General features: G+C 49.8%; 1 protein-coding gene across 3 annotated transcripts in view; it reads left to right on the forward strand.

Moving 5' to 3' along the window:
• The window catches only part of LOC142889451 (zinc finger MIZ domain-containing protein 1-like), a 117,167-nt gene that overhangs the window by 89,759 nt on the left and 3,552 nt on the right, over positions 1-23,856 (forward strand). Inside the window, exons 1-18 of one of the 3 annotated variants that reach the window (XM_076028196.1) lie at positions 395-916; positions 16,405-16,540; positions 17,371-17,485; positions 17,877-18,094; positions 18,206-18,407; positions 18,669-18,947; positions 19,032-19,214; positions 19,488-19,565; positions 19,680-19,848; positions 19,957-20,098; positions 20,783-20,993; positions 21,272-21,377; positions 21,471-21,631; positions 21,738-21,805; positions 21,926-21,994; positions 22,100-22,344; positions 22,454-22,620; positions 23,051-23,431. In XM_076028196.1, the coding sequence (XP_075884311.1) occupies positions 16,497-16,540; positions 17,371-17,485; positions 17,877-18,094; positions 18,206-18,407; positions 18,669-18,947; positions 19,032-19,214; positions 19,488-19,565; positions 19,680-19,848; positions 19,957-20,098; positions 20,783-20,993; positions 21,272-21,377; positions 21,471-21,631; positions 21,738-21,805; positions 21,926-21,994; positions 22,100-22,344; positions 22,454-22,620; positions 23,051-23,431 (2,838 nt within the window). In that variant the 5' untranslated portion in view covers positions 395-916; positions 16,405-16,496. Of the gene's footprint in view, positions 1-394; positions 917-2,279; positions 2,495-16,404; positions 16,541-17,370; positions 17,486-17,876; positions 18,095-18,205; positions 18,408-18,668; positions 18,948-19,031; positions 19,215-19,487; positions 19,566-19,679; positions 19,849-19,956; positions 20,099-20,782; positions 20,994-21,271; positions 21,378-21,470; positions 21,632-21,737; positions 21,806-21,925; positions 21,995-22,099; positions 22,345-22,453; positions 22,621-23,050; positions 23,432-23,856 lie in introns of those variants that run through there. The other 2 variants (XM_076028197.1, XM_076028195.1) reach the window with 2 other exon arrangements.

The following is a 23,856-nucleotide window of genomic DNA, read 5'->3' on the forward strand; positions in this document are numbered from 1 at the left end:
GCGTTTCCCTCCAAATGCGTCCGTTTGCAGAAAATGAACATGTTGGAAGTGACAATTTGGAAGTCCCTTTTCCATGGTGATGAGATGCCTTGACTCCAGCCCTGTTTCGCAGTGTCTCGCCTGGTTAACTTAAGTTTTAAAGTCTCGCCCCACAAAAGTCAACCGAAGTGAAAACGCTGCATTCCAGGAAACTTTCCGGCCAGGAGAGCAGGTGAAAAACTCTTGTGGCAGGAGTGTCTGCACACCCTGAGAGAGTGCTTTTTGTGATACATTTGATGTTAAAGTGTGTGTCACTGGAAGAAAAACAGGCCAAAGTCTAATAAAAGATGATCTTATCTGAATCATATTCTGAGGCGTCAGCGTCCATGTTACACCCACTAAAGGATGAGAATCCGTTTGACCACCGTCTCCAAGCTCCGACACCGGAGCTCCAGACTCGGCGGTTAGGACGCGTGTTGTCACGGCGCTGTGAGGAAGGTCTTTGATGCTTCACACAATGGAGAGGTCTCGTAAAAACACCCGCAGACAAACACAAAACCGCCTTTTTGGAGGCTGGAGCTTCTCCCCCACTCTCACACCAGGCTCAGTCATCCGAGACGGTGGTCAGTCAAAGTGAAGATTTTTTTTCTCAGTGTCGTAATGACTCCTTCACTGCAGCATCACTGGTGGCTTTAGGACTCGTGGCCTGTTCCTGCTTCCTGCAATTCCAGCTTCGCTAAACTCTTTTCTTGCAAGCATCTGAAGAGTCTGAACATGGTTGAGCTCTGTGCTCTGATTGGGCCGCTGCCTTGGAGCCCTTTAAATGGATTTTGATCAGCGTCCATGTGTTTTTCAACTGATTGGATTCCAAACGGCCGACTGACTGAACAGCTGGAGGAGGTTTGATTCTCTCTATGTTACCTTAAAGCAACACAAGGTAATTTTTCTGTCTTTTATTTATAGCTTAAAAAAACATTTTGTCGGATTCAGTGACTTGCAACGGAGATGATTTCATCCCTGCCACAGACACAGCGCCCCCAGCTGGCCGGGTATAGGACTATATAAACAAGGTTGCCTGATTGCCATGATTCATTCATTCGTTCGTTCATTCATTCATTCATTCATTCATTCATTCTGGATTAAAGGACAAGTTCCTCCACCGTTTTGACAAACTACTCTTTGATGACTTGTCGAAGCAAGACGAGTTTAAAAACAGCCGCAATCCAGCAAAAATCATCAGGGCCATTTTTCCCCCCAAAACTCTCCAACGGCGCCAAACATTCCGTCCTCCCGATGGCGTCGTTGTCACGGCAGTCGTAAATCGTCTCTCATGGCATGTTTTTCTTGTTGTTGTTGTTGTTTTGTTTTTTTGCGGCCTCTGATGACTGTATGTGAAGCCGTGCGAGGCAGCCGTGATTGATGTGCGAACTTGCAGTCGGCCACTCAGAGCTGTAAGTCACTGCTGGTTCTGCTGCTGCTGGCTGCTACTAAAATACCAGGAGAGCAAACACAGACAAGAAAGACCAGAGATAAGAATCCTGCAGCTCTGCAGCCACCACCACTACCGCCACTGCCACCTCCATCACCACCACTACCCCCTCCACCAATCCCACAACCACCACCACAGTTATTATGTCCGACAAGTGTAGCTGCACTCATATTATGAATGAACTTATCGTGGCACCTTATGTTCCTGGTTAAAGGCCTCTTATTGAATTTTAGCTGTAATTTGACGGGTGAACGGACCTGCAGAAGACAGTCGAAGCCGTCGACCGCCTCAGGTGCTCGCCGCTTGGCCCCGCTCACAGTTTACATATGTTATAAGGGTGTAATTATTTATCTAAGGCTCACAGAGACAAACAAACAGCCTCTAATTGGCCCCGCCCTCCACTCCCCCTCGGCTCACTAGCCGCAGCTAGTCCTCCCTCCGCACCATCCGTCCTCCTCCTCCCCCTTCTCCTCCTCCTGGTCTTTGGATCAGGTCTGCAAAGTTTGGCACGTTCGAGAAGAAAAGAAAAGCTCGGCGGTTGCTCGTACGGCTCAACACAGTCGCCACTCTCTTCATTTTTTCTCCTCCCCTCCAGCGAGACTTTGCACAGAGTCAGTGTTGCTTTAAATGAGTGGAGCGAGGCTTCCCTTCACTGGTGGCTCTGGAGCGGCGCCAACACACAGGCTGGCTAGCACATTAGCCCCCCCCCCCCCCCCCCCCCCCCTCCACCACCACCCCTCCCTCCCTCCCTCACAGGTTTGAAATGTGAGCTGCCTCCCCCTCCTCCTCCTCCTCCCTCCTCCCCTCTCCGGCCCTCCTCTCTCTCTCTCTCTCTCTCTCTCTCTCTCTCTCTCTCTCTCTGTCTCTCTGTCTCTCTGTCTCTCTCTCTCCCTTCTGGCAAAGTGGCCGTGGCTGCCTCTCTCTCTCTCTCTCTCTGTGTGATGTGTGTATTGGGCGAGTGAGCAATGGATCACTAGGCAGGGAAAAAAACAGGAGATACGTCAATAACTGCTGCACACATCCGAGGTGAGGAGATAAGTTCTCTCTTTCACACTCCTTCTCTCTCTCTCTCTCTCTCTCTCTCTCTCTCTCTCTCTCTCTCTCTCTCTCCCCCTCTATCTGTCTGCCCCCCCATCCCTCCCCTTATTGCTGTCCTCTTTTTTTTTGCTGAATTATGTAGCGGTGATACTTACCTCTGTTCCTCTTTCACCACCAGCGCGTGCGTCTCTGCCCCCATCCCCGACCCCTCCTGCTCCTCCTCCCTCCTGCCTCCCCCCCCTCATGTATGAAGTTTCCTACCCCCCCTTCATACACCCCCGCCCCCGTTTTGTCTCCCCCTCTCCTCCTCCTCCTCCTCCTGTCTCCCTGAATGTCTCTGGGGTATTTTGTTGCTCGAGTGCAAAGAAGCCGGTGGCTAGCAGAGCAGGAGCCCATTAGCAACGACTCCATCTGTGATTGGCTTTTCTTTCTTTCTTTTTTTTTCTTCTTATTTGCCGGCGAAAACGGAGAAAGAGCAACCATGAATAATTGATGTGCATTGTGCAGCCAGTCAGTCAGTCAGCCAGTCAGTCAGTCAGTCAGTCAGTCAGTCAGTGGACACGCAGGGAGACAAGGGGAGGGAAAACAGAGGGAAGCTGCTGGCCTGAGACTCCAGCGGGAGGGAGGGTCGGTGGGGTGGGGGAGGCGGGGGAGGAGAGGAAGGTGGGAGGCCTGGGAGACGCACGGAGCAAAAAGCTTTGAAAAAGAATGAAGCTGCTGGTTGAACTGGAGCAGAGATCAGGGCCGTCTGGGTCTTTGTTCCGCTGCTGCGTTCGGCAGCCTTTACACTCTCTTGCAGACGCACCGCTCGGTCCTCGCTGGGCTCGCTGGAGTTGTTGTAGTTGTAGTTGTTGTAGTTTTTTCGGACAGTGACGCGTCAGAACAGAAGTGAGCTTTGCCGGAGTCACGCTGGCTTGAACTGTGACTTCAAACACAGTTGTAAGTTGCAGGTCCGTCATGGGTGCAACATGCTGCAGCTCCACACCTGCAGCCTCCCACCCAGCCACCACCCACCATTCACCAACCCACCTCAGCGGGGGTGCGGGCGGCAGAGGGAGGGCGGGGGCGGCTCGGGGCGCCATGGAGCCGCAACAGCTGACTGCCGCCGCGTTTGACCCACTTACGGCTGCACACAGGGGGTCAGAAACGGCCTTGATTATCTCTCCCCGAGTCGCACTGACCTACTTGAGGCGGCGATTTCCGTGAGACTCTTGGCAGTTTATCACACCCTCCCCACCCTCTCTCTCCCTCCCTCCCTCATCCCTGGTGCCAGAGAGTGCAACCAGCTCGCTCTACACACACACACACACACACACACACACACACACACACACGTAGTAGCTCCTGGTGTAATCTGCTGCTTTCAGATCAGCGATTCAGCGTCCAGTTCAGCCTGTTGTGCTGCGAGATTGAGATGTGAGATGTGTTTATATTATTAGTTTAAGAGCAACAGGTTGCTTTCCTTTTTTCTTTGGTTTTGTTGTCTTTTTATTTCAAAGATAAGAATTGATTGTGTTTTTGTGTAGGCAACACTTCAAAGTGTCTGTTGCTCCAGTGACGGGTGTCGTCACATGGCGACGTCACACGGCGGAGGCTCAGTGTTTCAGCCGATGGCATCATCCAGTCACGTTGCTCAATTGAGACATTTTCATTTCTTCTAAGAGCAACAACACTTTGCAGGGGGGATGTTTTTGTTCTGGGAACACGGAATACTGAATTTGGACTTTTTTATTTTACAATTAGAATCGTTTTAAAGCTGAAGCGTGCCCAGCAGGCGACCAGATATAGATTCCTGTACCAGGCAGCTGGGGGCGCCGTGTCTATCACAAGGGTGACATTCTACCTTTTAGAAGCCCCCAAAAAATAACTGCGTTTCCATTACCCCTAGAATTGCGCAAAACCTAAATATCGTAATAAAAGACTGGTCATGGAAAAACCTGAACTTGGAAAAACCTCTCAAATATGGCTAAAAGGTTTTGACTCTCACATGAGGTGGTTTTTCAGATGCATCAATATAGAGGTATATCGCAAAAGTGTTCTGGAAACACTTTTTTCGCATTTACGAGTCAGCGAATGTGGTGTACGGGGTCACGTGAACAGTTCACTTCAAGTGAAAATGGTGCGTTTTGCTTGGACGGAGGAGGAGACAGAGTTGGTTTTTTTTATACAAGTAGTCAAATAGAAAAATATAACAACAATTGTTGACAGCAAATCAACGTAAACAATCAAAAGCAAACGTAATTTTCGTAAATCTCACAGGATTAATTAATCCCCAGAGAATTACAAGAATTCTCGGGGGATGTAATTCTCTGACGAAATTTTACGAGCATTATGGCTCATGCGCTTCGCACCTATTATGGAACCACCTGCAAATCGCAATTGTACTTTGTCAAAATTTTGGAAATATTGCTTTTATTTCACAAAAAACTGAAATGGAAACGAAGCTAATGTAATAAAATTGATTAAAAAAAGGCATCCGAAGCGTCTTTAAGGGAGCTGGTCCGTCGGCTTGCAGGTTGCATGTTGGCACGCTGACTTGCTCATTGTCCTCTGTTCTATGTCAAAAGAGGGTTTTGTCACGGGGCACAATGGAGTCCAGAGTTGGGCAATTATTGAATGAATCATCTCGCCCAAACACGCAACACACCCCGACCTTAAAAACGCGCCTGTGTTCGGTGGCCAACGTGCGAAGACAAGAGGGGGGATTTGCGGCGGGCGTGTTTGCCAAGAGATTTCTGGCGAGCTTTGGCGGCGCGTCGTCGCACTTCCGAGCGATGGGAGCGTCGTCTTCAGTCAGCTTCAGTCGGCTTCAGTTAATCTCCTGTTTCTCTCTCTCATGACAGAGATGCGTTGTTGTTGTGTGTTTTTTTTGCCCCCCCGCAAGGTTGTGAAACAGCACGAGTCCCACGACAAAAGAAGAGAAAAGTGTTTGGCAGGAAGGAGTTGTGGATGTTCTTTGTGTGTCTTTACACAAAGCACCACTTTGTGCTGCCAATGAATGGAAGAATGTCTGGTCCCGTGTTTTCGCAGGACACTTCCGGGTTTCTAGCTAGCATATGGACATGCTTCGCACTAGCATTTATTTTACTGTAGTCATCAACATTTACCCACGTGCTGCACCATTTGTTTGTGAGCTTTGAAACACAAAACAATCCTTTGGCAAATATTGGATGACAGCAATAGTTGAGAGTAAAATTTTAAGGGTGTCCGAAAACTTTCTTCCACTACTGCACATCAGAGTTTGGTCCCATATTCGACTCATTTTTACATGTTTCATCCTATGTTGCAGTAGCGCAGCCACACCTTTGCTTGATCATCACAACAAATATAGAAAGCTCCAGAAAACAGCACGTTAGCCCTCTGTTTACAGCCTCCTGCTGAATAACTGATGCCTTGTTGGACCCTCTTGTCCTACAGGACAGGGACAACAACAAAGTGGTCTCAGAGGGTGTGGGCAAGGTCTGTGTTCACTAACCTGGGAGGAGTATCCAAGAGGTATCAGTGGCCCTTTGTGACATCACAAGAGGCTGATATCCATCAGCACACGCTTGCCGACTTTTTCCTAATTTCTGTGAAGTTTAGTTACGGAATAGAGCCGCGCATTGTTGAAAATAAGTGAAGTGGATTTTATTTGCAAAATAAATCCAGCAATGAGGAGGCAGCGTGTTTGAGCTGGACCAGAAGGGTCGGATGGCTGGGTGGAGTTGTGCTGAGAACTCCAGCTGTGTTTCCCAGCGATGCTGGCTCGCTATCGGAGAGTGAAGCCCACGCTGGATGTGATTTGTAAGCAACTTAACAGTCGCAGAATTGCAAAGTTCCCATTCGATTTTCTCTCCTTCTCATGTAAACAAACGGCCAACGGCGCCACCCGCTAGTTTTTCTCCCTTCAGAGAGAAGAAAGCGGCTGCTGCACAAAGCAAAACTTGAGCAGCATCAGTCTTTATTTATGGCTGAAACATTAACACCAGGCCAGTTGAGTGCCTGCATGTGAGTGTGTGTTTCAGACTGACTCTCCTTCCTCGTTGAGACTCTTTGTGTGATCATCCTCCTCCTCCACCTTCGTCATCGGTGTTGTTGATCTTTCTGCTGGCGTTAAACCAGCCGGCTGCGGCTCCTCGTCCTTGACAGGTGAAGAACCCAAGTCGGCCGACGCAGTCGCGTGAAAGCACGAGTGGCGTTGAGGTGCGCGCTGAAAAGGCCATTATGCAACCGCTGAATGTTAATTTGAAGAGCGTCAATAGGAGCAGATTCCTCCTTTCAGCTCTTTTACCTGTCGGGCCTGATTGGCTCAATGCTTGTCGGCGCTGCTTATCTCCAGCCGCCTGTTGAGATAAAGAGAATACAGTGCTAATTAGCAGCGCGTTTCTTCCTCTTTTGACGTGCAGCAACTGATCATCGTCGTAGTCTACTTATATTTGACGCTGACGGTGGGAAGAGTCGCTGCGGCCTGTGGTTGTTTTGTGTTACTACGCGGTGAGGATATCATCGCTGCAGTCTGTGTGTGTGAGGGGGGGGGTTTCAAAAGTCATTACGGCCATAATTTAGAGCCATACAAGTCGTATAATTATCTTTTCCCGCACTGCAGTGCGCGCCTCTCGTCTCAGCTGTTTGTGGACAAGTTTTGCTCTGCGTGGTGTGTACAGTGCGGAGTGCAGAGTGACACAAGTGACTATGAAACTGTTGATGGATGAAGTTGTAATAACCAAAAGTCCCTTTTTGTAAAATTCTCTCATCTGAACCTGTTGCCCAAGACTGACGGGGGAAAAGTCCATCTTTTGCTCCGTATGCCTGCCGCATCTTTCACAGATTGTGCGAAAGAAGGGCCGAGTTACTGACATTTCTTCCAGGTGTAGGCCCCACCATCAATATTGTTCTGTCCCCAAAACACATGGAAGGTCCAGCTGAGCAGGCGTTTTCACAGGCAGCTGTAAACAGAGGGCTATGGAAGAAAAAAAAGCAGAAACTTTGAGTTTTGACCTTACAAATCAAACACTCTTCACAAATTTTGTTCAAATGCGTTTGCGTTACCCCTTTACCCCTAGACTTGCACAAAAACTAAATATCGCAACAAGATTTTATGAGAATTACAGTTTATGTGCTTCACACCATTCAATGGAAGCACCTGCAAATCGCAATTGTGCTTTGTAGAAATCTTAGAAATGTAGTTTTTATTTTGCGAAAAACTGTCATGGAAATGCAGCTACTGTTGCCTCTGTTTATTTAAATCCGCCGCCGTGGCACATATGGGCAACTGTAATGAGCCCTGAGGGGAGCCAGGATCTCCGTCCAGGATCTCCGTCCAGGACCCTCCCTCCGCCCTCCCACTTCCCCTCCCAATGGGAGCCGTGCACGCCGTGCCCACTGTGAAAAGGTCACAGGTGAGCGTGGGGGCAACGGCGACGACGGCGGGCGCTTGCCACCGTGAGCGTGCCGACCCTGCCCAGCACCCTGAGGTGGGCACCAGTCCGGGCACATCTGCTCCCTCCACTAATGAGTATCATGGCAGACGAGGGCTTAAGGGCGGGGCCTCGTTAGGAGCAGCCTGTTGCTCGGGGCAACAGTCTGCACGGCGCTAAGCCTCCTCGCAGGGCTGCCGCCGCCGCTGCTGCTGCACTGCTAATCTGGTTGATGCGATTGGGTCAGACGAGGTGTCACCATGGGAGACATGAAGTATAATTGGGCGCTGAAAGAGTTGGCTTTTACATTTTCAGGGACAATTGTCGTTTTGTTTTTTGCACGGATGGCAGTGTTGGATGGTGGAACCGGTTCCACTGGCCGCTCGTTTCTTGAGGCTTTATAACACCGGAGGCATTTGTTTGTGTTTCCAATGCAGCGTTAAATCACTGGGAACATGGACACACAAATTGGGAATATTTTTTAACATTACAATTAAAACTAGACTGGAAATTCAGCCATCAAAAAAGCAACAGTGTGTCACCGTGCTGTTTCAGTTTTGAATTTCTTAAAAGAAATCTTCTTGAAAGAGTCTAAAAGAAAACTGAACAATGCCTAAAGTCTTATTTCAAGGGCAGCTTCTCAAAAAACAGCCTGGAGTTCGGAGGATGGTTTGCCTTCTAAGCAGCTAAATCGTGAGCGCCCTCTCCAGGAAAAGCTGCCAAACTGGATGAGGGGCAACTCTGACACACCCCAACTAGATTACAGTCCCTGAATTAAGACATGGAGGTGCAGGTTTGGATACATTTTTTTCCCCACCCCCGAGCTGCTTAACATGTCAGTAAACAGACTGAAGATTTGACTGGAGTTGTAGGAGATGTTTGGCTTTAACGCACCAGGAATTAAAACTCAGCAGGGGGTTTGAACGCGGTAGAATTCTACTGTCTTGCTTTTGCTCTTGGTGTGCCCTCCTTTTTTTATAAAAAAAAAAAAAAAAAAGATTATGGAGGAGAGATTATGTTTAAAAAAAGAAGAAAAAAAAAGAAAACACACTCGCCTGCCTTTGTGCAGCAGGTTTAGTTCCTGGGCGACCGCGACACCCAGAAGTGACAGGCCGAGTGACGAGATCTCCACCAATCACTGAGTGCTCACCGTGTCGCCTCCTGCTGGAGACGCCATTCAGTCAGTGCCAAGTGGAAAAAAATAGAGAGATATATTTTTAAAGGCACACAGTATAATCTCAAGATTAAATCTTTGAACACTGATTCCCTTCAAGGATAAACGTCTTATCTTTTCCATTTTTGTCTCTCTCTTTTTTTTCCCTTCCCGCCGAGCTCCTTTTATTTTTTATTTTATTTTTTTTCATTTGCATCACAAAGTGGCTGGTTGGCTGGTTTGGACGCTGAAGTTATACGAACCAGCCACAGCAAAGGGATGAGAGCCTTCCAGTCTGTCACCAACCATCACAGCCTGGGCTGCTTTCTGTTTTGTTTGGGTTTTTTTTTTGTTGTTGTTTTAATTTGCAACAGAAAGCTTCAGGATTTTCCAAAACAGCAAAAAAAAAACTGAAAAAAACCCAGCAAATCCAATTTGATTCTTTCACCTCCTCGCTGCCTCGCCGTGGCCACATATGCTTGAGGCCTCTGTAAAACCTTTTTGGCTCGTGGCCAGCAGCCCCTCCTCCTCCTCTTGCCCCCCCCCCTCCCCCCCAAACGGACGGACATGGCACGACATTGCAGCCGTGTGGCCAGCAGGAGGCTGCAGCTCAGAAAACAGGCCATAAAACCCAGCCAGCGAGTCTGGCTCCCCGCAAGGCAGCGGGCCTAAGTACTCATTGACCAGACTCCAACATCTCCCGAGCACTCCAGAAAAGGCAGAGAGAGAGAGAGAGAGAGAGAGAGGGAAGGCGGCAGACAAAGACGAGGTGCAGACGGGAGGCTGCCGTCTGGGCCGGAGACAGCAGACGTTTCATAACTGCTGCCTGGTGCAGTTTGAGTGGCCGCAGCTCAGCTCCACCGCCACATGTCTGACGGGAAGCAGCGTTTAGATCTTTCCTTTTTTTCCCCCCCCTCACACGTTCTTCCCGCTTAAATCGTCACCGTCCCCCCAAAATTGATTGATTGAGGTGTTGAAGAGTGGAGAAGGTAACTGGAGGGCTGGAGTGTGTGTGTGTGTGTGTGTGTAGCTGCGTTTTCATGACACTTTTTGCATTTCCTCTGCAAAAAAGAAGCAAAAGAGGGACTTTGCTCACCTCCGGGGAGACGCAGAGGACTGCCAGGAAACTTTGTTCAAGTGAACCAGGCAGAACGTGGGACCTTTAATCACCACGCTGGCTGGTTCCAGCAGTCAGCAGCATCGGTGGGGCGGGACTCAAACCATCCAGCCAGTAGTTCACACAGGCTAGTTTGGCCTTCCTTTAGGTTCCACGTGTTTTATGTGGTAGTTTTATTTTTATTTTATTTTTTTCATTTCCTGAAGGCGTAGACGAGGCCGGAGAGCTTCTGGCCAAGGCAGAGCTTGTTTTTTCCTTCTTTTTTTTTCTTTTTTTTTTTTGCATGGTGTTTTCTGGGTAATCAGGGATGCCGGGGCTGTGCTGCTTTAATTGACTTTGGCCTGCAGGAGGCTTGTGTCCATTCAGACCTTTCAGGGGACAGAGCGGGGAGGGGAGGGGCAGGGAGGCAGTGGGGAGGGGGCGGAGCTTCAGGGCTTTGAATAGGGCTTCCCCCTCTGAAACTGAAAGAGTTCAGCCCACTCCAGACACTCTTGTTAGCGTGCCTCTTTGCTCTCTTTGTTCTAAACATCTTCAAACACGCTGCGCGGGTGCCGTGAATCTCCGCGACGGGTTTGTCGTGAAAAGAAAGAGGGGGGAAAAAAATGAAAGAAAAGCGGGCTCGGCACAGGACCGAGCAGGGATGTGTGCAATGCGACGGCTGGACCGGTTCTGGCGGCCGAGCCATGTGGGACGGCGCCAGGTGGGACTCCCGGAGGGGGGGTGGTGACAAGGGGAGCAGGTGTCTATTAGATACAGACCAGGGAGGGTGAGGAGGAGTGAGGAAGGGTGAGGAGAGGAGGGGCGCTTCATAAGAGCTTTTGGCATCTGCCTTTAACCTGCTGCCTCTCCAGAAGTCCTGCTGCCAGCCAGAGAGGAGGAGGAGGAGGAGGAGGAGGAGGAGCAGCTGAATAATCAACTTTTTCTCTCTTCTTCTTTCTTTTTTCCACTGGCGGCCATTCAGGCCACGCTCATCGTTACGACTCAGTCACTTCTCAGCGCGGCTGAGTGACTGTTGATTCTCGTCTGTTTCACAACGTGTTTTATGGAGACGTTCTCTCCATGAGGATGGATTTACGGGGGTTGTGGGAATGATGGGAATACCATTTTGATTTATGGCCCCGCCACAACAGTCAACACACACCCACACACACACACACTCAGCGTTAATTTGCAGCCCAGCCGCTTGTGCTCTCGGGCTGGGAAATCAGCTGGATTTCCCTCTCTTGCATCCACACAGTTCGAGAGGCGAGATCGTCTTTGAGAGCAAATGAATGAGCGAACATCACGGCCTGATTCAGTTTATATTAAACCCCCCAGTGGGGTTGCCATTCATATCCAGAGGAGCAGGAGAGCAGGAGAGATTTGTTGTGTTTCCACCATTGCGAATGAAATTGCTATGAACTTTTACTTTTGTCCACAAAGCTTCCCCAAAAGACTCATTGTTAGTTTTATTTTTCATTTGAGTTCCAATTAAAGCTGTTTCAGTTCAGTTCTATGAAGATCTCAGCTCCTTGTGTTCCTCGAACGCACCAGTGAACACTCAAGTGAAGTCATGTTGCCTTCACTGTCGTTTGAAACAGTAATGGCTCAGCCCTCCTTCCAGTTCCTTTTTGACATCAAACCTTTTTTTCCCGGTCGATGTCATAGCTGCTGAACGTCAGACGTGCGTTTCATTGACAAAACCTTCACAAAACCCCTTTAGATGGGAGTGAATGTGTTTCCTGGATGTTGCATCACCGTCTGCATTTCCACATTTCCACATTTTTGAGCGTGCTGGAAATCGACTGGCAAGACTGAAAGACAATTGAAAAGAATTGCTCTGTAGACAAATCGCACTGCTGTTACTGTTGTTTTCCTTCCTCATGGGGTAAAAACATTTGTGCCGCAAAATACAATTTGCCGTGCAAACTGAAATGGTTTGAAACCAACCGCAGGGTGCCGCTGGGAATCAAAACAAAGCTATTTAATCAGCAAACCTGATCCCCTGCTGCCTCCTCCCGGTGCAGAAGGGGACACGAGACGGGCAGAGAAGGGCCCCATTGAGCGACTGTCAGGGCTGCAGCCTGCGTCATTTGTCATGTCTTCCTGTGGGCTTTGGCGACCCACAGCGAGCCCGGACGCTCCTGGCCCGGCTACACAAGCCGCGGTGGTCCACTCCCCCGGCAGATGCACCGCCGTCCGCGGCTGTGGCTGCGGCGGCGAACCATCAGGCTGCACAGCTGAGCACCGGAATATCAATGCGGCTCAGACGCAGCCGGGCCCCTGGGAGCGTCTAGCAAGACAAACAGGACGCGGCTCCTCTCCTGGCGGACCCGCGGGCTGCCAGAGAGATCAGAGCTGCAAGGCGCTCAACACCCACAAACGGTAGTTTGATTCAGTGCCGGGAAAGGTGGCGGCTGTGTTGCTTTGGTCTCTTGAAACGGTCGGCATCAGATTAGTGGAGGGTTGAGTGAAAAGCAACTGGACTGCTCTTTGGGTCTGTGAAGGTTCTCAAGTCATCCAGGTCATCTTTAAGTAGAAGGGTGAATTTGGGGCAACTGGACTTGTTCTTGCGCTCTTGAAGACGTTTCGCTTCTCATCCATCAATTAAACCATTTTGCAGTTATGTCCGTTTGCTCCGATGTTGATCAAGACCTGATGTCGATCGAAAAGTGATGGACTTATTTTCAAAAATAGTGCTTCTCCAAATCTGGCCAACCATCTTCTCATTCCCGTTCACAATGAATGTGACGTGCAAATTGTCAATGACAAAGTTTGATGACGAAAGGTTGATTGTGTTCTCGTCACTCTGAGGGGTGTGAACACATCAGATACGCCAAACGCAAGTCAAACCGACTTCAGAGAAAGTGGCATCTGCCACGTCCGCGTCGCCATGTTCTGTTTGTTTGTTGTCAACCACACCTGGACGTTGACACCTGGAGGTGCTGAGCTGAAGATGGATGAGGCTGTGAGGAGAAAACTGAGCGGCCGATTCTCCCAGCTGGTGCTCAGACTTTTACATAAAGTCACAGCTTTATATTTCCTCCATCAAAGACCAGCACCGCTTCATCCTACCCAAACTGACTATACACCAGGCATGGGCAAACTACGGCCCGGGGGCCATATGCAGCCCGTTAAGCTTTTTAATCGGGCCCGCTGAACTTAGAGAAATTATATTAATTGTAAGTAAGTCATAAAACAGTTGTATTTCATCCATTTTATCAGTGTTTTAAGAGTCATTTCAATAAAGAGCTAAATACTGCGGGTTAGGGTTAGGGTCGGATATTTTGTTGGAATGCTTGCTTGATTTTCAATTGACATTTAAAGCTCATGTTTTCTACATATCCCAGGGTATATTTTTGGCTCACCAAAACACTCCATCCATCTGCTGCTGCTCCGGCCCCTCTGTCAAATTTCAGAACCCATTGTTGCCGCACCAGTCAAAAAGTTGGCCCACCTCTGCTGTGGACCCTCTGTTGTTGTTGTCCTGCGACTCTCGGTGTCAGTCTTACCGCCGAACGGGGAAAACCGGCCCGTCAGCGTGGTGGCGGCGGCGGCGTTTGGGGATAAAATGTGGAGACGTGTTTATCAACATGGAAAATGTGCAAGTTACCCCCTTGTTGGAGGAGAATAATGGGACCCTAATTGAGCTGTAACGCGCTGGCCGCTCGCCAGCCACTTGAATTGAAAACTCACTCCATCAGAAGGGGGTCCAGGGAGAGCGAGGTGGCGCTGCTCCGATCACCGCTGCGAAAACCGTCGTCTGTGCTCGGGTTGAAACCAACCTTCAAATAAATATTTTCTTTTTATATATTTTTTTGTGAGCGGGATTCTTTTTATTAGATTTATTTTTCTCGTGCTTTGAAGAAGGGCCTGCGTGGAGGAGTCAGATCAGTCCTCTGGAGGAGCAACACAGCCTGTCCGTCTCCTGGCACCTGGCTGGCCAATAACAGGAGCAGGAGGTGCAGGAGGGAGCGGAGGAGGGAGGAGGAGGAGGAGAGGGTGAGCCGGCGTGAAGGAGGAAGAACCCAGCTGCCTCTGAGCCCCCGCGCTGCTTTTTAAAGGAGCGGGGGGTGGGGTGGGGGGTAGGAGGAGCGGGGAGGTGAGAGGAGGTGGGGTTGCGGGGGGGGGGGGGGGGGCTGCAGAGAGACTGCTGGCACCATCTGTACACGTCTTTTGTATTCCAGCCCTCGTCTTTACACAGCGAGGCTGGTGTGCTCAGTGTTCCGATGAAAAGGGAGCGGAGGAGAGAGAGAGAGAGAGAGAGAGAGAGAGAGAGAGAGAGAGAGAGAGAGAGAGAGAGAGAGAAATGAAAAACAAATCCGGTCAGTCGACCCTCCACCTCACCCAGCGACAATCCCCCCACCACCAGAACCACCACCTCTCACTCGCCCTCAGTGTTAAGACTCATTGATGGGAACGTGTGGGAACGTCCTCCCCAACACTAGGGGGCGATCTGAGTCTTTTTAGCGTGTTCATTTCCGGTTAACCTCTTTCACACAGTAACAAAATAATTGGAGTGCAATACAGCACGGGTGTTCTGTCCATACTGATCTTCAATTTGACGGGTTTCCTCACCGAACTGCTGCAGATGTGCTTCGCCACCATCGACGGATTTGTGTGTGTGTGTGTGTGCGTGTGTGTGTGTGTGTGTGTGTGTGTGTGTGTGTGTGTGTGTGTGTGTGTGTGTGTGTGTGTGTGTGTGTGTGCGTTGAGGTTTCCTCCAGGTGTCTTTAGGTCAGGTGGTGCCTTTTTTGTTTGTCTCTTTTCTGTTTTGTTTTTTGTTTTTTTTGACCACAAGAGTCGGAAGCTGTTTGCTTCTCGTCTCCCGTCGGCCCCATTAGCCTGATGTTTCTGCCTTCACTGACTCACTCTGCTGCCTTTTTTTCTCATCTCTCCATCTCTCAGCCCCCCCCCCCCCCTCCCTCCCTCCTCCTCCGGTGGTCCTTCCCTGCATGTGGCGACGGCAGGGCTGATCCGCCTGCACTGTCTGCCGCTGTCATATCGACGTGCCTTTTTCCTCCTCTTTTTTTCTTTCTTTTTCCTTTCCCTTTCTTTTTTTTTTTGCAGTGTAGCGGCAGCAGCGGGAAGCGTGGCTGGAGTCGCCCAGCTCGCTCCTCCCTCCCCCGCTGCCCCTCCCCTCCAGTGCTGCGGATAATAAGAGGAGGTGGCTGCCCTGCGCTTTGATTGAATCCACGTTTCACTTCCCCCCTGACACCAGAGGCAGCTAGCGCTTGTGTGTGTGTGTGTATGTGTGTGTGTGTGTGTGTGTGTGTGTGTGTGTGTGTGTGTGTGTGTGTGTGTGTGTGTGGAGGGGTGTGTTAGCAGGTCTTTTGTCGTGGCCACTGTGCAGAGGAAATAAAAAAATGCACTGCGCATTTAAAAAAAAAAAAAAAAAAAAAAAAAGGCATCACAGCAGCTCCTGGCGGCGGCTGCTGCCTAACCAGGCGGCTGGTTGGTTGGCTGCTAGGAAGGTGAGGAAGGGGCAGGGCGGCGCTCCACGTGCAGGAGCAGAGTGAACCCTAGTGGCCGAGAGATGAACTGGTCAGACTGGGAATCTTCACGCACTCTTCTTCTGATTGTGAGTGAGTGAGTAAGGGTCCTTTAATAAAGGACACTTACTCTGCAACCAGTTTGACAGCAAACTGACTTATTGGGTCTCGCAATTTCATTCACCGGCGACAGGAATGCTCTTACAGTTCTGCTAAATGAAGGGAGCTTCATTATAAATCGTCTGGCCAATAAAAAAAAAAAACAACTACTACAACAGCGGCAGCAGCAAAAATGATCTTTAGGACTAAACTGAGTCACTTCAAGTGTGTTGCTGCACTTGTCTAATCCTCATCCAAGGAAGACATTAACATACTAGAAATTTATCATGATTTATGCAAAGTATGGCAAATATTACTTCATCGTCACAATCATTTTGAAAATCTTTCATGTACAGTGACATTTGTTTAGTGGAAAGCCCGACTCTTCCCTTCCTGAAGTATCGAGTGTCGGAATAATTCATGTTTTTCACTGAGCCGATTTCTTACAGGCTGTTTGACAGAAACAACATCGCACACTGTTTATCCTGCTGGATCGTCGCGTCCTGGATTTTAAGTCAAAATTTGCTTTTTCTTCCCCCACACTTTTTCTCTCTGCAGGTTTCTCAGCTATTGCTGCCAGTACCGCTACACTTTTTTTTTCTCCCAGGAATCCAACAGCTCTGAATCACTCTTTTTTTTTCCCTCCCTCTCTCTCTCTCCAGCTCTGCTGTCCTCGTGGTGCGAGGAGCTCGGCCGCCTCCTCCTCCTCCGTCACCAGAAGAACAGGCAGAACGAGCCTCCGGGCAAAGTGCCCATGCAGCCTCCCTTGAGCTCCATGAAGCCCGGCCTCTCGCACGGGTCAGTGTTCGCACCGCCACCGCCGCCGCTTTTGACTTGTGTGAGATGTGTGTTTCTTGTGCGCGGCCGGCCTTGTGAACACGCTGTCCAGGCCCTGGGGGGGTGGAGGAGGGTGGAGCGGCAGTGCTCTTCCTCTGGGCTCCTCAAGGCCCCGATGTTCCTTATGGATCAGTGGCTGGACAAACTGTCCGGCTAACAGCTTGTAGGCCAGTCGATGATGGCAGGGCGACTTCAGCTCCGCAGCACAAAGTGAAGTAGAAGTGAAGCACCAACCTTTGATTTTTTTATTTATTTATTTAATCCTAGCAATGAAATTCTTGCTTTCGCCATAATTACTGCACTTCTTAGCCATTGCAGAGACATAATGTCCTGGTTTTTACTGAGCTCCAATTTGATTTGTGATGTTTATGATGTTACTGTATTTCAGCATACATTTGGCTAAGTCATGCTATATGAGATTGATATCCTGGTACTCTATATAAAATAAACTGTGGACTGCTTTTCAGACTTCTGTGTCACAGCGCTCCTGTTTTAGTTTATGTTTTGTGTAATTCTTATTAACTCTTTTGTTCTCAGAATTTGCTGAGTATTTTTGCATTTGGTATATTTCTTTGGAGCCTTTTTATTTTGTTTTTATCGAGTTATATCGAGTTATGTTTAGTACGTTATGTTTAAAATGTTGGTGGACCACAGGAAGAAGTCTGCAGCTCTGCCGGAGCTAATGGGGACCTGAATAAATAAATAAATAAACATAAAATGAAATCAATTTGGGTTGTATTCCCTATAAAATTAGAAAGATGATCATCTTTGTGCGTCCTTCCCTTCTGCAGAGATGGCTCGTTCCCCTACGACTCAGTCCCCTGGCCGCAGAACACCAATCAGCCTCCTGGCTCGCTGTCCGTGGTGACCACAGTGTGGGGGGTGACCAACACGTCGCAGAGCCAGGTGAGATCCCCAGACCTCAGAAAGCCGAGCGCCCATCAACACGCCGCTGGTACCGTCCGTTTTGAAATGCGATGCTCTCGCTCCTTTTGCCAAAAATGAACTAAGTGGAGCTCGGCAGAACTCAGTGACATCACGGGTCGTCGGTGTGAACATGAGAACCCGAAGGACAGTCCTTTCCGCTTTTAGAAGCTCCTATTGATAGCCCTTCTTGTCTAAACATGGCTAAAGTATGACTGGACTTCAACAGTAAGACCAGTTAAATGAGCCGACTCCAAATTCAGAACATCAGAAAACAGTGACGCTGTAAACGATTCTGCAGCCAGAAAATCAGCCATCGAGAGTTTTTAATTGGAGAACTCGCCTGACTGATCTTCTCCTCCTGATTCCCAAGGTGTTGGGGAACCCCATGGCCAACAGCAACAACCCCATGAACCCCGGGGGCAACCCCATGGGCTCGGGCATGTCTGGAAACAACCCAGGGATGAATTCCCCCCAGTTCCCTGGTCCCCAGCAGCAGTTCCCCAACAAGGGCAACGCCAACCAGAGCTACATGCAGCAGAGCATGTACGGGCGGCCCAACTACCCCGGAGGGGGCGGCTTCGGAAACAAGTAAGTGAGGCTATTGGCCTGCCCCCGCTGGGATCATCGTCATCCCACGTGTGTGCGCACACGTGTGTGTAAATGTGTGTGCACGGTGTCTGATTTCACCTGTGTTCACAGTTACACCGGAGGACCCAACAACGGGCCGGGAGGGATGGGCATCCCTCCTCACTCCCGCCCGCCGTCGGACTTCGCTCAGCCGGCTGCTGCCGCTGCCGCTGCTGCCGTGGCGGCAGCGGCTGCCACGGCAACCGCCACGGCCACGGCAACTGTCGCCGCCCTGCAGGAAACCCAGAACAAGGACATGAACCAGTACGGAGCGGTAAGACAGGAAAACACTCTTGGATCTTATCCTTATTTGTGGCTTTGAACACCAGCAGAGAGCGTGAGAAGATTGAATGGATTGTAAGATGATAGACAGACACACAGATGAAGGAATTTTATGTATTTTTAACTTGGACTGCAAATGTAGATTTTATGCAGAACAAACTTGATGAATGGGCTGAATTGTCACTAGTCTCCACTCACCTGCTCTCTTTGCTCCTCCGACTCGGTGCCTGACTGAACCCGTTTCCTCCTCCAGATGAGCTCCTCCTTCCAGATGACGCCAAACCAGGCGTACAGCAGCCAGTTCATGAACCAGCCGGGACCCCGCGGACCGCCGTCCCTGCCCGGGAACATGGGCAGTGGCATGAACCCGTCCTCCATGAGCGGCCCCCCCATGGGAATGAACCAGCCCAGGGGCCAAGGCATGGGGCCCTTCGTGGCCCACGGCCAGAGGATGCCTCAGCAGGGGGCCTACGCAGGGCCGCGGCAGCAGGGCATGGGCATGCAGGGCATGAAGAGGCCGTACCCGGGAGAGGTGAGTGGACAAGGACAAGGACTCTCCTCTCAACCCAGCTGAGTTTTAGACTTTGCTAAATGTTTGTCGTCGCTGCATCCGCAGCCCAACTACGGCGGACAGCAGTACGGACCAAACGGGCAGTTCCCCAGCCAGCAGGGGCAGTACCCTAACCCTAATGCCACCAGGCCGCTCCCCTCGCCCAACTACCCCGGCCAGAGGATGCCAGGACAGCAGCTGCAGGGCCCGTACCCACCACCAGGGGGTGCTATGGGCCAGTACTACAAGGTAACGGCAACACTGAAAACTCCAGAAAAAGTGAAACCTGAAGTTTTGAATTTATGGTTGCCGACTTTCTATGACCACATTTGTGGGTGCCTGTTGGCCAAACTAAATATTGCAGGCTTTTGCCACTTCAGCAATGAATTTCTTAAAGTGAGTTTTCTCCGTCTTTGTGTAAAAGTCTGTCTGCGATAGTGAGGAAACAAAAGGAGACAGTAGACTGTAGCGTGTCACCAGGATTACTGGAAGCTTAAATGTCTCTGTGATGTGTTTTTGCAGCAAGAGCCGCCCTTTAACGGCCAAACCAACAACTTCAGTGGGAGTGGATATCAGTACAACCAGGGCAACATGAATGGGGTAAGTCTGTTGTTTTTTTTGTTTTTTTTTTGTTTTTTTACAATACTGTTAAGCTATTTATTAAACCGAGCGGCCATTCACGCAATGTTCTAAACTCTGTGTCCTGGTGTGCAGCCTCCCAGGCCGGTGGGAAACTACCCTCACTCTCCGGTTCCGGGCAACCCCACCCCTCCCATGACTCCGGGGAGCAACATCCCGCCGTACCTGTCGCCCAACCAGGACGTGAAGCCGCCCTTCCCTCCTGACATCAAGCCAAATATCACCACTCTACCGCCCCCTCCAGGTCAGCCCTGGGATGGGATGGGAGGGGAGGAGCGAGAGTCTCAGTGGTTTATCAGTGAGGTGGCAGCGGCGGAAGCGCTCTGATGGTGTTCTCTCTCCACCCGTGCAGCCAACCACAACGAGGAGCTGCGGCTGACCTTCCCGGTGAGGGACGGCGTCGTCCTGGAGCCCTTCAGGCTGGAGCACAACCTGGCCGTCAGCAACCACGTCTTCCACTTACGGCCGTCAGTACACCAGACACTCATGTGGAGGTGAGGCGTCGTCGCCGCAGCCGGTCGCCACGCAAACATCCTCGTCTTGGTGCACAAATGCGTTTTTACTTCCAAGTGAAACTGCGGCGGTTCGACTGCTGCGATTCCCAGACAATTTTTGATTTCTTCCCTTTGTTGTTTTTGATCCTTTCTGCCTTAATCAAGAAAAAATAACTTGAACTCTGACTTCTGTGTGACGTTCACTTTCATTGCATTGTCAAGGGATCTATGTGTCAGGCGTCTTTGTAACCTTGATACCGGCGAGAGTTGAACTTTGTTGTTTTCTGTTGTTTTCTGTTAACTATTTTCTGTTATATAAACTTAATTTAGTCATAATTTTGTATTTTCATTTGAGTCTAGGGGTAGGTAAATATAAGTTTATACTTCTTCCTACCCCTTTTCGAACATGAACAACATCATTCTCTTGTTTTGTTCACTGGTGTTTGCTTATTTATCTTGCCTTGCTGTTTGATTTATATTTTTATTTTCTTCTCTGTGTTTTGGTTTTGTATTCTTTTTAATTCTCTTTTCCTTCATACATGTTCGAAATAAATAAACAAATAAGGCACCTTGTTATTCAAGGTACAAAGCAAAATAAAGCAAACTATGTAAAGTCACTGTTTTGTTTTGCATCAGAGTTGATAATCAACCTCTGTCTCTACCCCCGACCTCCACCCCCTGCAGGTCAGACCTGGAGCTGCAGTTCAAGTGCTACCACCACGAAGACCGGCAGATGAACACCAACTGGCCGGCGTCGGTGCAGGTCAGCGTGAACGCCACGCCGCTCACCATCGAGCGCGGCGACAACAAGACCTCCCACAAGCCGCTGCACCTGAAGCATGTGTGCCAGCCGGGGAGGAACACCATCCAGATCACCGTCACCGCCTGCTGCTGCGTGAGTGCCGCTAATGAATGAATGAATGAATGAATGAATGAATGAATACAAAGAAATGCAAATAGAAGAATGCAGTTCACAGACAAAGGGAACAAACTTATAAAGTATTTTTTACACAGTAGGAAGAAGTAAACACTTTTGCTATTCCTACCTTTTATTAGTGTTTCTCATGGGTTGCGTAAAAGTATTCCGCTTGAAAGGTCCAGTGTGTAAAATGTCAAATGTCGCTTTTCTACCCGGATACAAGTGAGCTCACCAGCCTCGTTTTCTCTTCGCAGTCGCACCTGTTTGTGCTGCAGCTGGTCCACAGGCCCTCGGTGCGCTCCGTCCTGCAGGGGCTGCTGAAGAAGAGGCTCCTGCCCGCCGAGCACTGCATCACCAAAGGTACGAGACGACACGACACGGAGCCGAGCGACCGTCTGTCGCACAGCCTGATATTCACCGTCTTGCTCTCCTCTATTTCCTTCCCACCCAAAGTCAAGAGGAACTTCAGCAGTGTGGTGGCGTCGTCGGGCAACGCCGCGCTCAACGGCGAGGACGGCGTGGAGCAGACGGCCATCAAGGTCTCCCTCAAGTGTCCCATCACCTTCCGGCGGATACAGCTTCCAGCGAGAGGCCACGACTGCAAACACGTTCAGGTGAGACATCGCAGGGACCAGGGGGACAAAAAAGGGTGAAAAAAAATCTAGTTGTGTGATGCAAGTGACTTATTTCTTCTCCTTCTTTTTCTTCTTCTTCTGGCAGTGTTTTGATCTGGAATCGTACCTACAACTCAACTGTGAGCGAGGGACATGGCGATGTCCTGTTTGCAAGTGAGTTTTTTCCGCCACTCTCTCTCTCTCTCTCTCTCTCTCTCTCTCTCTCTCTTTTCCTCCAGTCTGTGTAGATTTGTGTCTCCCAGCATTCCAAAGATCCCTCTCTTCTCTCCCCAGTAAAACGGCGTTGTTAGAAGGGCTGGAGGTGGACCAATACATGTGGGGAATCCTGAACGCCATTCAAAAGTAAGCCCAGACTTATAAAAAACAACAACAATAACAACAAAAGGCAATTTGAATGGATTTCAATGAGTTCGTCCCACTTCAACACTTTTCTCTTCACGTCACCAGCTCGGAGTTTGAAGAGGTGACTATCGACCCGACATGTAGTTGGCGGCCGGTGGCCATAAAGTCTGAGGTTCACATCAAAGAGGATCCGGACGGACCGCTGGCCAAGAGGTTCAAGATGATGAGTCCGAGCCAGATGATCATGCCCAACGTGATGGAGATGATCGCCCAGCTGGGGCCCGGGCCGTCGCCGTACCCCATGATGTCCTCGCAGCAGGGCGGAAACAACAGCGAATACAGCGGCCAAGGTGGGCCGAGACCAAAAAATATTGCAAAACGTAAACCTGGAAAGCAAAAAGAAGAAGAAGAAGGAAAAAAGACCGTGGATTGACCGCCGCCGTGTTTTTGTGTTGACAGGCAACAACTACCAGGGCCACCAGGGAAACTTTGACTTCCCTCACGTCACCCCCGGAGGCAACACCATGAGTGACTTCATGCACGGACCCCAGCTGTCGCATCCGCCCGACGTGCCGGGCGGCCTGATGGCACAAGACAAGCCCCTGTCCCACAACCTGCCCGACTCAGTGAGTTGAACTGCTCTCTGCACTCTGACTGCTGACTCAGGGACATAAGAACACACGGAATGAACAGCAGTGGATCAACTGTAACATAAAAAAGTAGAAGTTGCAAAGATTTTTCAGCAGCAACCTGATTTACCTGATGTGCAAAACTCACAGTTCTGGGAATTGTCATTGTGTGATGTCACAAAGGGCACTGATGCCTCTCCCACATTAGTGGCCACACCCACAGCCAGGTGTTTTGTCCGCCCATTTGGTCCGCCCTTGTTTTTGTCATCTTCCAAAACCCATGACAGCTCTAACAAAGCATCAGTTTTATCCGTAGGCTGTAAACACAGAGCTAAATCCACCTTTTTTCTGCAGATCTGTCTTTTTTGTTTGTTTTTTGTTTTGTTTTTTTGATAATTGAACATTTCCCCCGTCCCTCTCACTGCAGATACCTCACTCTGCCGGCAGCGACCAGCCCCACGGTCCCCTGCAGCAGAGCTTACACGCATCACCACATCCTGGGAGCCAACCAGGGCAGCAGCTGCACCACAGCGGGCCTCCGCAGCCTTCACGGCAAGCCCCGCCTCCTCCTCCTCAACAGCAGCAGCAGCACCAACAACAGCCGCAGCACCAACAACAGCCGCAGCACCAACAACAGCAGCAACAGCAGCAGCAGCAGCAGCAGCAGCAGCAGCAACAACAACAGCAGCAGCAGCAGCAGCAGCAACCTGGAAACCCCAACAACCATCCTCACGGCGACCTGTCCTTCAACCCCCCAGGTGGTCTGGACGGACCAGCCGGCTCGGAAATGCCTGAGCCCTCGTTAGACGTGAGTCCCCACCCACCCCAAATGTGTTCTGCTGTATTTCGCTGTGACGAGACATATCGTCTGTCAAACAATAAAGATGATTTCACTTTAAATCTGAAACTACCATGAACAAAATGCAGGTATACTTTAAATACCGGCATTTTGTATGATACCAGCAGTTTGGTTTATTATTATTATTCTTTTTTACACACAGCGATATGCTTTCAGTGTGATTGTGGGGTAACAGAACGTTATTGCTTGCGTTTTCCTTTTATTACAGACACACGGCTATTTTAAGATGTGATGTTCATGTTTCGATGAAACATATCAGGGCATGAACATCACATCTTAAAATAGCCGTGTGTCTTCTATAAAAGAAAAAACAAAAATGCCAACAATAATATACACCTTATGACAGGCATTGGCAAACTGTGGCCCAGGGGCCA

This window comes from Nelusetta ayraudi, unplaced genomic scaffold (assembly GCF_046127955.1).
Source record: "Nelusetta ayraudi isolate G7.1 ecotype Tasmania unplaced genomic scaffold, CSIRO-AGI_Nayr_v1 ptg000022l, whole genome shotgun sequence".
NCBI lineage: Eukaryota > Metazoa > Chordata > Actinopteri > Tetraodontiformes > Monacanthidae > Nelusetta > Nelusetta ayraudi.